The sequence below is a fragment of the Chaetodon auriga genome, chromosome 22 (assembly GCF_051107435.1).
Source record: "Chaetodon auriga isolate fChaAug3 chromosome 22, fChaAug3.hap1, whole genome shotgun sequence".
Taxonomy (NCBI): domain Eukaryota; kingdom Metazoa; phylum Chordata; class Actinopteri; order Chaetodontiformes; family Chaetodontidae; genus Chaetodon; species Chaetodon auriga.
The window spans coordinates 11,847,714-11,865,091 of NC_135095.1; the positions used below are offsets into that span (position 1 = coordinate 11,847,714).

Consider the following 17,378-nt stretch of genomic DNA (forward strand, 5'->3'; position numbering starts at 1 on the left):
TTACGGGGAAGACACTTCATCAGCAACATGTCTGCTGGTGCTCAGGCTTCAGGGTAAACTCTGCACGAGGCCCAGATGCGTACAGAGATCGATTTTGGTTGTTTTTTGCTTGAAGAAAGGATTTATGTTACAGTATTTCCGCACAGATGAGAAAACTTTCTATCTCAGGCTGATGGGTCAGACATGGGAATTTATTTTTCTGAATGGTTTGGCACCCACAGATATACAAGTATTCATCTTCAAGGAGCAGAATTTCAAATTTGCAGGTCACAGAGTCCATTTCCTTGTATGAGAAGGGTGTTTTTTTTTTTTTAAGTTGTGACCCAACCCTGTGCTCAGGACGAGGGGTAGGAGATTATCTCTTGTTAGAGCAAGCGGGGGCTTGGACCGCGAGCAGTTTGTACATATGTGTGTGTGTCCGTGTGGGAGTGCGTGTGTGCATTTGTACGGGGGCGTAGGGCCCGGGATGCACGTATTAAGAAACGATTAGTGGAGATTAAAGCTCTGCCCTAGAGTCTGCCTGCACGACTCCGGGCAACAAGAATGACCAACCCCTCCCTTCTTACCCTGCAGTGACCCCTGTGGAGCCGGGCCACTGAAGCCTTGGCTGCATCCTCGTCCACAGGCTGCGGAGAATCAATCGCACGCCTTCCCTCTGCACCAGTGATCTTCCACCACTAAACATTATTGCCCCCAGGATGGAGCGCAAGCACTCACACCCCAGTTGACTGCCTAGATTGGATGGTTTTAATGGCATCCAATCAGGTTCAAAGTCAGTCAGATGGATGTGATGATTGGAAGAGTGCATTGCGGTGTGGTGCACGATGATGTAACCTGTAATAGTGTCACGCAATGCAGCAGCACAGGCTCCTTGCAAAACATGACTCTGAGGCCGAGGCCTAGGTGGGCCTCAACAATGTATGTTCACCAGGAACATTTCCAGATTTCTGGGACACATTTAAGCCCAATTCTGTAATTTCCATAACACCATTCTTAAAGAATATACATATTTGCCATTAAATAATGATAAAATGACATGGATGAGGAGCATTTATGGAACAAGGAAAGTATAACTTGATTTTAGTTTGGCCCAAAGCACAAAATGTGTGAACAATAGTGTCTTATATTTGATAACATTTATTTTTCATTGTGTTTGGACTGTGAAAATGATTTTCCCAGTGCTGGATCTTAGGAAATAGGTCTTACTCCAGCTTGATCCCCAAATATTATACTGCAGACCCAAGCTGGGTAAAATATAATACATAAGTCAGCTATATAAACTATGGGTTTCCTTTTTTAAAATACAAAATTCCTTTTCTCATTTTGTACAAAATGCTGCAAATAAAACTAAAACATCTCGGATTTTAGAAATTTAAACATTTATAATAACTAAGCTGAAGGTTTCTTAAGACTGGAGTTGAGACGACAGCATCACTTTGAGACAAGTTCCATCCTTACTGACCCCGTGCCATTTCATAACTCAGCTGGGTTCAGCTTTAATGATACAGTTGAAAGGTTTCAGTGCACTTTGTGTAAGTGTGGCTGAGTGGATGGATGGTACAGAGATGGAAGAGGGAGAGGCTTAGGTAGCATGAGGTGTAGGCCTTTTTCCAAGAAAGCATGCTACAACTAATAAGGCCTTCTTAATCTGCACTGATGGTTTGATGTGCACGCGTGCCACACACCTACAATGACTTGAACAATGCACAAAGTTTTCTCTTTTCCTACGAGTGTTTTTTAGCTCACACAAGGGGCCCAACCTAAACGTGACAGGAGGGAGAAGAAAACATAAAACAAGAAAGGCAAATGGGATCTTTTCATCTGTGTGAATGCAACCTGGTTCAGCTTTAATCTGGAGGAAGAGCGGGATATACACTGACGCCTGATAGATTAAGGCCTGAACGCTTCTCTCTCTGTTCCACTCTGCAACAGAAGGGCCCGGCAAGCAAATCCCAGGCTTTAAAGCAAGAGGAGGTTCAGGCAGCTTATGATGTAATCATGGCCCTGTCTGTCACGGCAGGGAAGGTGGGGGTGCTGCAGAGGAGAGTGTGGTTATCGGGTTTGGTGGCAGCTCGATCATTAAGGGACAAAATGCAGAGAAATGTGGCTTTTCTTAAAAAAGTCCTCAACTATGAAGAACACAAAGTTAAACATAAAGCTTCCTGGATGTGTGTGTGTATTTTGCTCTAATGGAAGAGGTGGGACAAGATCATTGCCTGCCCCCCCACAGCAGTCTCTTTCACACAAATAAATTCTGTCTCTTGCAGTGATAATGGTGTAAATGTAGCTGTGTTGCATTTTTACTATATAGCCATTAGTAAAAATTAAAATGTGGTGGCTGTTTGTGTCTGGGGTTTGTGTTAACAAAGATATTTAGCTTTTAGCAAGCTGACTATTACATGACCTTCAACGCACTCAGCTGTGCAACAGCAAACTGACTGCAGCTGGAAATATTTGCATCTTTATCTGTTTTTCCTGCATATTTTCTTTACTATCTAACACATAGAGCTGATATGTTGCGCACTTTTTGACAGCTTCATTTTACACATTTACAGAGGTATCATGTCATCCAAATTGAAAAGGCTTTTCTGTTTTTGTCAAGGAGTCTGTAACCATCAGATTTGGAAACGGCAGTGTTTGATGTTTGACAGGTTTAGTACAGTGTGTTTAATAGCTTATTTGCTGAATACAGCTGCCTGCATCCATGAGAGACTTAACTATACAGTAAACCTGCAATATAGCAACCCAGAGCAATTAGCTAAAAGATGCTAAAAGGCTTTGTAGAGCTGCCCCTTGTATTAATTTTATTTAATGTTTGTATGAAAACAGTGACTTTTTTAGCTTTAACATTTTATGTATCCATTGATAATTACGCTTTATTATGAACAGTGTGCTAAAAACCAAGAGAGAAATAGAATGAAGGGTGAACAGCAGCCAGTTTATTGGACTTTACGCCTTAAACAATGATGAAAGTTGAACCAAAATGCTACAGCTGCATTGAACAACGTTGATTCCTGGCAAGCAATTTTTATTTGTTGCAAGATTCAAAGAAATGCCTTTTTGATATCTGCATCACAAATACTGCAGCGCCTGTCCAAGCACGACTAACTTCCTGTGGTTTACAAAATGATGCTCCTATTGTTCGTTTAAAAATCAATTCAAAGTCATGGTTAAAAGACAATCAAGTGTGTGACCATGTGATCACCCGAAGCGTGCTTTGTTTTGTGTATTGTTGTGAAGTGTTTCATGTGTTCTGATGACGTGTGCTCTGCTGTATGTACAGTATTGCTGCTCCTGCTTGAATGTGTTTTGTGTGTCGCTGTCATTACACCTGTCCAGGGACTGCAGCTGAAAATACGCCATGATGGCTAAAGTGGCACATTTACACAGATGTCAATTAAAGGACCAGTGTGTAAGATTTAGGGGGATCTGTTTGCAGAATATGGAAGGAATAGAAAATAAAATTCAGAAGTATGTTTTCATTACTGTACAATCACCCGAAAACAAGAATCATTGTGTTTCTGTTACCTTGGAATGAGCTCTTCTAAATCTGTAAAGGGGCAGGTCCTCTTCCAAAGAGTCCACCATGTTTATACAGTAGCCCGCAATGAACAAACCAAACAGAGCACCTTTTTTGCATTTTTCATGAGTTTGCAGCCACCAGAGGTTCTCCTACATGAAGGGTGAGGCCAGGTGTACTCCATTGGTTGCAATCTGCAACCCCACCACTAGATGTCACTAAATCCTGCACACTGGTCCTTTAATGTTCAGCGTCCCTGTGACTTTAAGCTGTATAAATAAATAAAGACCACCAAGTCCTAAGTGACATACAAAGGAGTACATGTTTAAAAAAAAAACAAAAACAACAAACCAAGGGGTGCTCCTATCCATGCAATGTAAATAAAAAGGTTTGGTAGACAAAATGGCTGCTTCGGAAAGTCAGCTCAGCCGTCCAGCAGTAAAAAACACCTTGATGTATATCCTGAGTCTTCACAAATCTTGGCATGTGCGTGGACTGCAGTTAAACAACACAGAGGAAAGCACACGGCAAGACGGCATTCGAACGCAACATTTCAACATCTAACGCGAGAAATGTCTGGGAGTGTCTACACTGATGCTGTTTCTGTACACTAAGAGAGTTTTAGGTGAGTTGAGGCGGGAAGAGAAAAATTCAGAATAGTGATCTATGGGAAACAGAGAGGCGTGCTTTCTGACTATGGCACTGAATTGTAAATGCATCCTAAAAACGAAACAGTCAAACACAGAGACGACAATGAGAATCCAGAACGGTGACAGTTACACACTCTGGGTGAAGCAGTGGTGGCTTTCCTCCCAGGCTTTTTGGTTCATCTTTGTTTTAAGTAAAGGTTAATTGTAAAGAAATAAATACTAAATACTCAACATCACAAAGCTAAAAAAAAAAAACAAAAAAACAAAAACAAAAACAAAAAAACCCATGAAGCAAAAGAAAAGAAAAAAAAAACACTAGTAAAAGCAATATCTTTACATAATAAACACAATGCATTGGTAACTCACTTTACTTCCCCTGCAGATGTACATTTAAAAATATATTTGACATTGTACACAGCATGATGTCTTGGAAAACAGTAGGATAAACAAATCTCCGCGGTGGCCATTCAGTGCCTTCTACTCCTTCCAGGGTGGTAAATGTCACTGCTCCAGGGTCACAACCTCCACCGCCTGGCCGTCCAGCGTGACAGTGTTATCTATGCGTGTGGCCACAGGTGCCATTGCGACCTGGACGGGCCGGTTGCCCTGGGCGAGGCTGGTCACGACAGTCTGGTACATGCTGACTGGGATCTGGACCAGACCTGAGGCAAAGATATTCGGCATTAGACACACAGCACAACGAACAATATCACTTTGTATGTGTCCGTCTACTTGATCTGTTTTACCCCAGTAGCTGCAATTAGCCCGGAAGTAATTGGTTAATCTATCCCAGTCAGAAAAAAAAACACTACTGATACGATCAGTTGGTTATCTGAATTATTGGAGTCCATTGACAGGAAATTAATCAAATCCATCAATCATTCAGGTTAATTATTCAGCTGTAAATTGTTTTTTCTGCTGTGGTTTGGATGAAAACACATCGCTTAACCCTGAGCCTTAACTGTTAATTGATGATGAAAATCACGAGCTGCAGCCGTTCGGCGGTAATCTCGTCACTGGAGTTTCGGTCTGACACTGTGCTTGGGAGGCCAGGTAGTTGTGTGTGACAGGAGGCGGCCATGTTACAGAGACGGCATTTCTGAACAATGGTCCGATTGAACGTTCTCAGCTCGCTTCCCCCATGCCCAGCTGTGTGTGTGTCTCTGCCTGCAGGGATTATTGCTGCAGTCACGTGGGCCTCTGCCCCACCCTGCAAGCTGTCACGGTGTCACAGGCAGGCAAGAAGGTCAGTGTAGGGGATGGCAGTGGCTCACGCCCGCTCCCATTACTCTGAGCTAAGACACTGGACATTAAACGCAGCAAACAGACACTAACCATAAATCCCTTTCAAACACATAACTGAGATGATGCAGGGCTGCATTCACATCTTTCGAGTTGCCCAAAATAAAAACTTGAGCCTCTTTTGTCAGGTTAGCTTGTAATTGCTGGTCTTCTTAATGCGGGCCCTTGCTAAGCCCACTCACCAGTGATTTGTGACAGGGTTAAGTTTTGCTGATGCAGGTAATTGTGCTGGCAGTGATTATGGTGGAGGGCTTAGGGAACAGGGCATTGGCCTGGCACGGTGATGTACGCACACAGCACTGAGTGAAGTGCCTAATTCAGCCACTCAAACATAGTTACTTAGACATGAAGGGCCGTGCTTGGTGTTGCCGTGTGTATGTATTAGTGTGTGTGAGTGTCTGCATGCCTGTGTCAGTGAAGGGGCGCTACGCAAGCCAATCAGCGGCGTCTGGGCCAGCGCACTTCAAACGGCGCTCTGCACTCCTGTGTAGCACTACAGTGATTAGCAAAGGTCAATAGTGGGGAGAAGGACTGGCTCTGGCAGCTCCATTAGTTGTTTGAGTGAGCCTTTGCAGCCAAATGGCTCCTTACGGTTTAGGACGCAAGACGTCAAACTACAAAGGCTGCACTACAAATGTGCAAATATACACGCTGTGCATATTTTATTGAAGTATTTTATGATACTTTCTCTGATGAAATTCAGTTTCATGTGGACTAACCTTGTACTCATGCCACCTGTGATTGTGTGTGTGCATGTATGCAGTCCAGCAAGAGAACCTGGGATAGAGTGCTGACAGCTGGCCCAGTGATTAGACCATGGACTGATAATGGAGTGGATCGGCCCTCTTAAGGAGGGCCCCTGAGGGACCCGGTCATGCCCCTGGACAAGTGTACTTTCGGTGAATGTGCGTGTATGTGTGTGTTAATCCCACTGTGGGATGGTTCTGATTAGAAGAACGGAAAAAAAGATTGACAGCTCGACGAGATGTGTGTGTGGGCAGAACTTCCTGTCAATCATGGGTTGTATCATTACGTCGATTATAAATTACCATAATTCAAAGTATCAACCAACAAACAATAATGCATCAAATCATGGTTTCCAAAATGGGACTGAGAGAGAGAGAAAGATACCATTAGCTCACAACTTGAACAATCAAAGCGCTACTAAGCCAGTGATCGACACACCTAATTACAAAGGCATTAAGTCTTAATTGAAATTCAAGAATGAGAAAGCCAAGAGTGCGACTGCGTAGTTTCACTTGTGATCCTGCAGGTACGTGCAATAGGCCCCTGACATTTCTACATCGGGTCATCAATCTCAGATCAGCAGCGCGTCTCCTCGATGTTAATCATTGACAAGAAGCAGCTTTACGTTCCACCCTCAGGATACTGACTGAACATATGCTAAAAAGGACGTCATAAGAAAGTGGTCCAATCCCAGCAGACACACACTGGCACAGCAGTGCATGCATGTAAGGACACTGACGATAGGGTCACTGAGCTAACGTATAATTAAAAGGGTTAGGGTTAGCCCTAACCTTAACCCTCCTGCTACAAGACAGACACACACACACACAGCGCCCATGCACATGCACACACACCATCTGTCACATCAGCACAGAGTAGATTAGAGTGTAGGAGCTCAGAGGTCTCACCGTAGTGCTACTGAAGGGAAGCTTACACTTAGTAAGACTAATTAGAAATGCCATTGGCTGGGGAACACACACACACACACACACACACACACAGGCACCAATTAGGAGGAGAACCCCTGCCTTACACTACACCACATACTATATGACTCTATGTATATTCTGTCATTTGAAGTGTGTTTTCCATGTTGCTGTTGATAACGTGATGGATGAAAATGTACCTGTAGCATCTTGAACCCCTGCCAGCGCCCCAACAGCAGCTGCTGTCTCTGCCAGCACAATCTGCCCTCCGCCTTGTAGAGTGGCCTCAGCCAACGTCGCCACGGCATGGGCTGCTGCCTCGCTGCAACACACACACACACATTGGATACAGTGTACAATATGTAAAAACTGGGCATTAAAACATTTTTTTTGTGCACACAACTCAACAAAACACATATTCATATATTAGGCTTTCATACACAATCATTGGTACAAAGCTGCAAAGCACACACACATACACACACACACGCACGGTCTGCTCACAAACACAAGAGGTTATTAGAGAGATGTGGGGTGAAGAGGCAGGAGTGTATGAGCTATAAGAGGCTTTTCTAGTCTGGACTTATGGGGAATCTGTCACATCTCCCTGAAGGCCAGGTGCTGCTGGTCTAACAAAGCAGTTTTATCAACCAGATCTATCCAGTGGAATTACCACGAGCCTATTACCACAGCAGCTTCGTTATGAACTAATGGAACGGTTCGCAGCTTGATTGATAATCACATCTGAGATTGAACTACAGATGGACTCATAAGGAGGAGGAGGAGGAGCTGAGAGAGTACAGACTGTAAGCGGTGATGGTTCACTCACACTGCGGCTGTATGTGGATGACACTCGACTGGATGCTGTCTAGTTAGGACAAACTAGACGGCAGGAAAGTTTGCCAACACTGGCAGTAAAATGCTTCTTATCAAGTCTTGCTGACAGATATTGATCAATCCGAGGTGGTTTTTCTGTTTAGCAGTAAACATTTTGTGCCATCAGTGCAGATTAAGGCTTCACTAATTGCGTTTAACAGTTCGCCACGGCTGATAAATTTTGTACCACGATATTCTCCCACTGGAGCTGGAAAACAGAGACAAAATGTTCCAGAGCCTGTGGAGCAGAGAGCCCAGAGTAGCTTCGCTCAGGTAAACAGGGCAGGGGAGGGGGGAGGAAGGAGGACACAGGTGGGTGCAGGTAACAAGCCCCAATGGGACATACCCATACACATCTGAAATTATTGCCTTGACACCACCGCAGTGAAAAAAACAACGAACATGTCAGCATCTCGGCAAGCCTGACTGGTGAATTTGGCAAGTTAAAGACTTTTAAAGAACACGAGAAAGAAAGATCATGAGATTTAACGCCGTAGCTGCAACCAAAGACTGCTAACTCTTTGGTTAATGCGTTCTTGCACTGTCATCAGATCCTGCGACACTCGAGCCATCCATGGGACATGATTTAAGATCCTGTTGTAGATCCCATCTGAATACAGTCGTGTGTGGCTGATTTCCCACCAGAGAAACATTACAAACACCACCTTTGGACATGTTTTACTACCAGAGTGGCTGCAGTTACAGACAGTTGATAGTAATATGAAAACAGGACTCTTTCTAGAATCTGCAGACAGCCTTTTACTAAGGGTCAGTACTGTACCCTCTCACATATTTTAATTACAGGTTCTAAATGCTATGCTATGAGTGATTTTTTTATTTCAAACCTTTACTGACTTGCACTACAAAGCAATCAATCATTTAACACCTGCACATATGTTTATACAATAAACGAAATTCTACTGAGCCATTAGCACACGGAAATATGCAGCTAACAACCCATTTAATGCTTGTGTACCATGCACGCTGCCTCTATAAAAGCTACAGGCTAATTAGTTTGATGCTGAAGCAGGATGAGAGGCAGTTGACTCTCATCTCCAGGGGACCCCGGCCCTGACAGCTGTCCCGTACTCATCCAGCTGTTAGGCCAAAACATATCTTAGTCACGTCTCCCATCCTCACCTGTTCAGAGCCATTGTGACAGTGGCTCCGGGCTGAATCTCCTGACTGGCAGCGACGGCGGCCTCAGCCAGGGATGCCACCGCCTGCGTGGCCTCTGAGGCCTGAGTGGTTTGGATTGTCATCTCGTTGCCCTGGAGGGTGGCCCAGTTCTGCTCCACCTGGAGAAGAACAAGACAATTTCATGCAAATGAAGATCAGCAGTGCAGCAATAAAGACTGTTTCTGGATTGCTGGTCTTCTAGCTTCATGGCGCAGAACGTCGGTGTTACCTCTCCATCAGTCACAGTGGAGTAGTTGACCTGCGCCACCGTCACACCGGGCAGCTCTGAAGCATCTGCCAGAGTGGCAACTGTGTGTCCTGTGCCAACCTGAGAGAAAGGTGGTGCAGTCACAGAAAACAAACAGTGAACACATTAAACCTCAGATTTACTGAATGAGATTCTGATCTGAACATAACAGCCACTGAAACGCACCTGGATGAGCGAGACCGTTCCGTCGGGGTTGTTGATGGTCTGTACCACCGTTTGTGAGGGCACAAGGTGAGCGATGCTCTGCGCGGTGGTCAGGTGGTGCTGGGTGGGGGCTGCCGTGGTTACCTGTTGGTCCTCAAAAGCGTACAGCAGATCCTCGCGGCCGTGCTGCTTGTAGCAGTTTTTAACGATGGTCCGCAACGCTTGCGTCCACGACACCTTGGGAAACACAAATAGAAGTTAATATGGCAAACAATTCTGCAGCTTGAGGTCTTCAAATACCACTTATGACTAACCAAGTCAGGAACTTGAGTAGTTTAAAGCCACTTTGGGACCTATCATATGAAAAGAGATGTGGCATCTCTTGGAATATGCCTGTTATCCACTTTGCACCATCTGTATCGTGCAGAAATTGAGGCTTAAAAAGAACTGCTATTGGAAGGAGGGGCAAAATCAACAAAGCAAACGTCATTACAACAGTATTTCCCTCACCCTCTGTTTCTGCTCTTCTGTGCGAACGTCACTGCGGACGTTGGCCCACGGGATGTCCTCAGGCCACCACACCGGCTTGCAGCTCTCCTTACCCCAGCCAGGCTTCCCTCGGCCCGTTGAGTACTTCAGCATCTCTGGGATGAACGCTCGCAGCTGGGCCTGAAGCAAAAGGACAGATGCATGCCGCAAAGAGATGATACAGTCACTAAAACTCTGAAGTGGAGAGCTGCACTGTCTCTCTCTCTCTCACACACACACATACATAAGCAAACACGCCCTTGAGCAGGCAGCAGGAGGCGCGTATTGATCGGGTACCTGCTGCCGGGTGCTGAGGTGGTCAAGGCCTGCAAATAGAAACAGGCTTTCTAAAAAGGAGAACAACGCGATCATGTTTATTAACAGACCAATCTATGGCTGTGGCTCCAGCCTGATGGAACATCAGGGGTGATCCAACACAGTCAAACTGTCCTAGCGAAGGCTCCAGTACACTCAGCGTAGCATGAACAAGGACAAGCTGCTTGATCTTGTTAAAAAAGACACTCAATGTCAAACAAAAACATTAGATTAACTTTGATCACTGGTGGCGTGTGCCATTTTATGGACTTGTGTGGAGACTCAAGTCATTATTTCATTATTGTGGATTGATTGTGTCAATGAGTGCTTGTAAACTATATTGAGTGTGCCATTCACAAACAGTGAAGCAAAAGGAGCCAAGCTTCTGTAGTGCAGGTCGTTAGAAGTGAAAAAGCTGCTGTAATTGTGGGCTGATTGCTTTGTCCTGGAGTTAAGAGACCAGCACTCACATAGCACGTCCATTCTTGATGCTGCAGAGGTAGAACTTGTTATTTTCACTTATTGTAAAAGTGGAGAGTAATCAGCAGAGCCCGATCACCTGGACTACAGTAACATAAACATCTTCTGTGTGGAATCCTTGAATTTATTTTTTAAAGAACTGTGACCAAGACATGTGCTCAGGACATTTCACAGTTGAAAAAATAAACATGTTGGTGCCATCTGTGCACCAAGCTTAAGATAATACAACAGCGATGCAATAAATGCTGCCTTCATGAAGGTTGTAATGTTTAGTTTAGGCGTGCTTGTTTTCCTGTACTGACTGCTTTGTCTGCCGTGTTGCATGAGAGGCCTGCAGAGGTTTGCACTCTGCCCCAAAGCAGGCAGAGTGAGGGTCTTAATCTAATCTCATTTGTGTGCTATTGATCATCAATCAACATGCATGCTTCACATGCGGCAGTGAGCAGCATGCGTCACATCAACATTTCCAGGAGCGTACACTCACACTCGCCGACAGGCAGGGGTGGGGTTTAGTGCCAATGTCCTCAGTGTCCTGGTAATATGCAAGCATCACCGGGGGATTATATTGCACAATGAGGCACTGCAGCGTCTGCCTGCCTTGACATCACAGGCTAAATTTGGTTCCGGGAGAAATAAATCCCTCCCTCCTCCCCCCCTTAGACCCCCGTTTCTAACTCACAAACCACCTATACTTGGTTCCTGAGGGCATCACACAAAGAGATACAGCAAAATGGATCTGGATAGAAAATGGATGGTCACACCAGCTTTGGAAAAACCTGGTGTGACCATCCAAGTGGCCGCAGTAAAGGGGCTTCACAGGAGCCAACACTCAGCCCACTGACAGAACAAGTTGGATTAGCACCAGAAAAAAGGACTTAGTAGCAAAAAGATGTCCGTGTTTCCACCTGTGGCTGGTCAATGTGTGGATGTATGTGGATGCATGTGTGCTAGGCCAGATGGCCTAATTACAGTGGCTAGTGAGTTAAGTGGCATGTTGTCCTTGCACCCACCACCCCACCCCACCCCCAATCCTAATCCTCCGAGCAATGGTCCAATCAGCATTTAAGAAGGCGGCTATGTTGCCGGGTCCCTGGCCCTAACAAGGCTAGGGGGTAATTATGGGCTCAGGCTAGACCCGGGATCACCTGCTACAGATGCTCCATACTGGCCAGGGCGTCTGCCTGCGTCACTAAACCTTACTTGGGATTTCTTCAGCGGCGCAAAACTTACTGCGGATGTCTGCATAGAAAACACTAAGGCCTGCCTGATATGGATCAGGCGTGCTAAATCTGCATCAGCTCCCTTTCATCGCATGTTCTCATTTTCATACTTGCCCTCTCTAAGGTTACTTGACCTTTCCCAGAGGGACTTGACAACATCCCGTCTCCAACGCTTAGCACACACATACCTCTAAAAACACCAACCCCCACACCTTTCCACCTGACTTGGCCAAGCTGAGTGAGGCAACAGGTTACTCATGATAATCTCATCCTACAACCTCCAGAAAAACAAGCACCAACTAACACCTGCCCTCCGAGGACACATCTGGCCCTGCAATTGGCTACCGTGCTCCCAGGGTTGAGGACCGTCTCTGAGGGCCACTGACATGCTGGCTACTCTGACGATGATCCAGAGAGCGCGTCAGCAGCACTGAGATGGCAGAGTAAACAAGCTGGGTTCCCTCGGGTGAAGAGAGGACTCGGTGCAGTAAAAGGCTTTCCAGCAGTCTACTCTGCTCATCCTCTCACTGGTACCACAGCCTGTCTCGCAAAGGGAGGAGGCTTGTCTTCAGATGTAGACACCACGTATGCATCATGTATATGCCTGAATAACACTGCCGAAGTCGCCCTTTACCATGAAAATGCAGGTATGTCGCAAACAATTGCTGGTTAAAAATACATGAATCAAACTCATCAAGTGACACTGACATGCGAGAACGTGCTAAAATTGAGGCTTTGACCTTGATACATATAATGGCTAAGCTCTTGCACACAGCACACATAAAACACGATCTGTAACCCTGATTTGTTGCCAACTGGTGCCCCCTGCTGGGAACGCCGACATTGTGTTTGTCTGTGTTTGATAAACACTTTTTACTTGGGAGGTTTGGCCCACAAAAGATAAACAGACACAGGATTGAGCCCGACCTGGGTCATCTTGTCCACAGACACAGGGATGCCGTCAATGGTGAGAGGGGGCAGCTCTGAGGCCAGCTCGCCACCAGCGGGGGCATGTTCAGCCAGAGCGTTCTCCAGATCCTCCAACATCATGCCCTTATACTTCCTCACCTGGAGGACAGAAAGACAGTGTTTCAGTTTAGTGCTGGAACTGCGAACTATTGGTTAGATAAACAGAAAATGATCATTTAATTGTTTAATCATGTCTATGATCTCTCCTTGTGATGGACCTCTCACTATTTTTGGACATAGAAAGTAAATTATTATTAGAAAAAAAGAGATGTGAAACTTATCGCATGAATGATTTGCATGCAAAGAGAGAATCAAGAAAGAGCAGCGACATAGCAAATGCAGTTCACTGAAGATGCACGGTTCAATGTACCTCTAAGTTTAACCGGCTGACTGTAACACTCACCACATTCTCCAGAGGAGCAGCACCGAACACCTTGAACACAGGGTTGGGTTTGGAGGGGGAGATGCACAGCACGATGGCCTGTTGGCCCACTCTGGTGGTGTACTCATCCAGGGTGGCTCGCAGTTTCCTGTAAACACACGCCACCCTCAGAATAAAACCATAAAGTACAACACCAGCTCGGCCTGCATTCAGGTGCTGAAAATATCACTTTTCTAATGGGAACTGATGAGGGAAAACACATGGCAAAGCTGGCCTGCTGTCTCATTAAGCTCACCTGAGCAGACGAGTCTGCTGCCTCTTACGGATGGAGGGGTTCGATTCAAAGATGTGAGGCCTCTTTCTTTTCTTACCAGTTGCCACAGCAGCAGCCGCTGCCATGCCTACTGGACCTGAGAGAGAGAGAGAGAGAGTGAGTGAGTGAGAGAGAAAGACAGAGAGAGAGAGAGAGAGAGAGAGATCAAGTTTGACAGTCAGAAAAGTGTAAAAGAAGATGACGACAATCACAATAAACAACATTCAGTAGATCTGAGCACTGTTTTTCCTCTCAGATTTGATCTATCTTGAATGTATGGCAGACTTCGTTACTTTTATTCAATCTTCTTTTTTGATTTGATCCGAGAAAACGAGGAGAAAAGTTTCAAACAGAGCCGAGCTGCAAATGCGGCTCTCTGGCCCCGTTTGGTACATCAATGACTTAAAAGGGAAAAGACAAAAAGGTGCTGTCAGGAGCTTGACAGGAGGCAATATTTTGCAGCAGCGCCATAAAATAGTCCACTGGCACCACCTGTTGTTCAATCACAAGCATTACACTGAACTCCAGGCACGTTTTACTGGATTAGTAGAATTCATTGGAAATGCCAGATATGAGGGAAAGAAAAACCTGAAGGTCTTTGAGCCAAAAGGACGCAGCTTCACCAACTCATTCAGGTACTGTCACACATTGGCTGGATGCTTCTTATTGCCTAAAACCACTAAATGCTCAGCTTCTCCCTCCTGGGTAGACGTACCTGCGGCAGCCAGGTGTGCGGTGACCTCATCCGTGCCAGCCGAGTTGAGGATGTCTGTGTCATCGTAAGGATCGTCATCCGGTGAGGACGTTGAGTCTTCCTCTGCGCTCATCATGGATGCTTCAGTAAAGGTGGCCACGTGCACCTATTCACAGTAATGATCCAAGCAGAATGGGTTGAAACCTTCAAAGAAAAAAATCACGGCACCCATATCTGACTGACTAAAATCCTAACTGGCTTGCAAAACAATGGGACTTGGAAATGCCTCTTCATCACTCCTGGTTTCCACTGTTAAGGTATTATGCCTACATGCACCTGCTGGACCTGCTGGCTGACGGCGCTGGCCTCGATGGTGGTCATGTGTTCCGTCTGGTGAACGACGTGCTCGTCCATTATCGGCCACCTGGTCCAAACAGCTGGATCCACCGTACAATGACTGAGGAGAGCAGACGAAAAGGAGAGACGCAGCATAAGATAATGACAGGGATGGTTTTACCCCCACATGGCCCCATGTGTCACATGTACTACCAGCAGAAACAAGCTCAGGCTCATCATGCTAAAAATACAACATGTATTGGACTGAAAGCTAAAGCAAACTAATCTGAAATATTCCCTGATGTGTTCGTCTGCATGTATTTTGTACATATTTGTGAACTCCTGCGCAGCATAAATGCACGTTCATGGAATTGTTAAGACCTTCAAACTCAAGAAATTTAGGACAAACTGCTCCCATGCACAGCTGTCACAGTAATCATGAATTTCCACTGAAAAAAATGGTGCAATTATTGCACCATTGCTAATCAGCCTCTAGGGGGCTTTACGCTGTTCTAATAGTTTCATTTTGAATAAAACCACTGTGGTCAAAGCATGGAAAAGTTTTATTTTCCCATCTATTATGTGTTAAATCATAGGTCTGAAAAGAAATAGATTAGAAAGATATTCATTTATTCAACACATTAATAAATGTCCCTTGACTCCATCTAGATGCATGTCACGGTTTCATCTCAAACTGAATGAAAGGAAATTCCTGATAGTAAAAATGTAAGAAAGTTTAAATGCATTCACAGTTTAAGGCAGTGTGTGTGTGTGTGTGTGTGTGTGTGTGTGTGTGTGTGTATTCGTTGGTGAACTGCACTGGAGTGATATTACGGTGTTATAGAGGGGTGACAGTCACTCACAATCAACCAAATCTCACACACACACAACGTGCTTTTGTTAACTTATAAACAGCATCAGTAGATGGATGCAGACATGTTGACAGGCTGTTTGAGTGAAACCAACCACTGAGGAGTTTAATGGGGATAAGCTGCTCACTTGACTCATGCTGGACAGCTGATACATGGATATGTATTTGAACAGATCTTTCCAATACACACTTGTTTTTTCTGTGAACGAGACTTGGACTGTTGTTTGGGGGAGACAAAATTCTGTGATCAGCTGCAGACAGAGATGCTGATTTGCTCCTGTACCAACAACACGGACTGTAGCTGCTGACAGGATCAATGGGATGGTAAACGAACCGGTGCACGACTCGACAACACTGATGTCTAATCACAATCATGGCCAACAATAAGGCTGATTTCCATAACACGTAGTTAACAGGCTTACTTAACTGCACTAAACAGGTAAGGTTATTGCTGAAGCGTCACGGTGCTGTAATGTTAGCCGGCTTGCCGGGTCGGTTGACAGCGACTGCCAAACCGAGCTAAGCTAGCAATGTCCTACATTTAGCTAATAAGCTAGCTTGCTAACCATTTGGCGATGTAGCTTCGGCGATCTGAATGAAAACTGGCTACGATCGAGATCAGCAACGCTTTTGTTGATGTTGGCAGACTGAGCGTGAATTAATTGTGTGTGCAGCGAAAGGCAAAGCTCGGTAACGCTGCAGCTAGCATGAAACCCGCGCAATATGAAACAAAACAGAGCGCTACAACAGGCCCAGCGGCCTGCGTCTCATCCACAGCTATTCTAGTCTCTCCGAGCTTGTTGTCGATACGCGCCCGAAACACGATTCCTCACAAAAAGCCATATATGCATCATAACGCTGCTCCAGTCAGCATCTAAACAATCTGCATCTTTCACCCCAACGCTGCCGGGTTCGATGATGCGGCTGCGCCGGGGCTGAAATAAATGGAGATTGCGCGGTAGGGCACTAACCTCAGAGCGGCTGCGCTACTTCGGGCCTGCGCCGTACAGCGGGGATGGAGCCGAGCTCTAATGGAGGACAGAGGGGAGCCAGCAGCAAACACAGCAAACACAGCGAGCAGACCGCACACAACACTGATCTGCACTAGTGATGCCTTCAGGTGCCACTCAGAGTCACAAAGCATACAAGTTTTTTCGGTCAAAAGATGAGCACAAAAGCACTTGAGTAGGTGGTTATTGTTTATCGTATTGTTTAGCGGTGCTGTTTATATATTATGACGTGCCAGCAAATGTAAATCGTGTTTTGACTGCCTATTGTTTTCACAATGGTTGCAAATCTTTAGATACATTATGAACAAACTCTATCTTATAAAGTATTTGCAAATGTTGCAAAGCCAGCCCGATATTCATAAAGTAAAGATAAAGAAAAACGATATAGAAAAGCAACATCGAAAATATGAACCATAAATGTGTGTGGGTTTTTGTAAGGTATATTTCATTTTTACGCGTTTTACACAATGCACTTAAAACATTCAAAAAGAAATGCTGTACATAAGGATGAACTCATTTACACGACAACACTTGCGTACATCTGCTCTTCAGATTCTCAAATCACAAATACAGCGATTGAGCGTTTTTACTGAAATGAGATCTATAATTCATTCTAGTAATATTTCCGACAGTTCATGAACGCCACAT

At 45.1% G+C, this 17,378-nt stretch overlaps 1 protein-coding gene across 2 annotated transcripts; it reads right to left on the reverse strand.

The window, feature by feature from the left end:
- Window positions 1–2,917: 2,917 nt before the first annotated feature.
- On the reverse strand, window positions 2,918–16,810 carry nrf1 (nuclear respiratory factor 1). Of its 2 annotated transcripts, none has more exons than XM_076722298.1 (12): window positions 16,692–16,810; window positions 14,850–14,970; window positions 14,535–14,679; window positions 13,802–13,916; window positions 13,528–13,654; window positions 13,083–13,223; window positions 10,123–10,281; window positions 9,634–9,849; window positions 9,430–9,528; window positions 9,162–9,319; window positions 7,346–7,467; window positions 2,918–4,832 (listed from the first exon to the last, which is right to left on the reverse strand). In XM_076722298.1, the coding sequence occupies exons 2-12, from the start codon at window positions 14,925–14,927 to the stop codon at window positions 4,672–4,674; spliced, it is 1,521 nt and encodes a 506-aa protein (XP_076578413.1). In that variant the 5' UTR covers window positions 14,928–14,970; window positions 16,692–16,810; the 3' UTR covers window positions 2,918–4,671. The 2 variants fall into 2 exon arrangements, with proteins under 2 accessions (XP_076578413.1, XP_076578412.1); XM_076722297.1 differs by having other exon boundaries at window positions 14,844–14,970; window positions 16,692–16,793.
- Between the last annotated feature and the right edge of the window lie 568 nt (window positions 16,811–17,378).

Bases quoted from the DNA above. Each gene is read 5' to 3' on its own strand.
- nrf1 (XM_076722297.1), bottom strand. From the start codon at position 14,927: ATGGACGAGCACGTCGTTCACCAGACGGAACACATGACCACCATCGAG. The intron at 9,320-9,429 runs GTAACACCGACG...GTTCTTCTCCAG, and splicing joins CCACTGTGACTGATGGAGAG to GTGGAGCAGAACTGGGCCAC. The intron at 4,833-7,345 runs GTACATTTTCAT...TCTTTGCCTCAG, and splicing joins AGGGGTTCAAGATGCTACAG to GTCTGGTCCAGATCCCAGTC.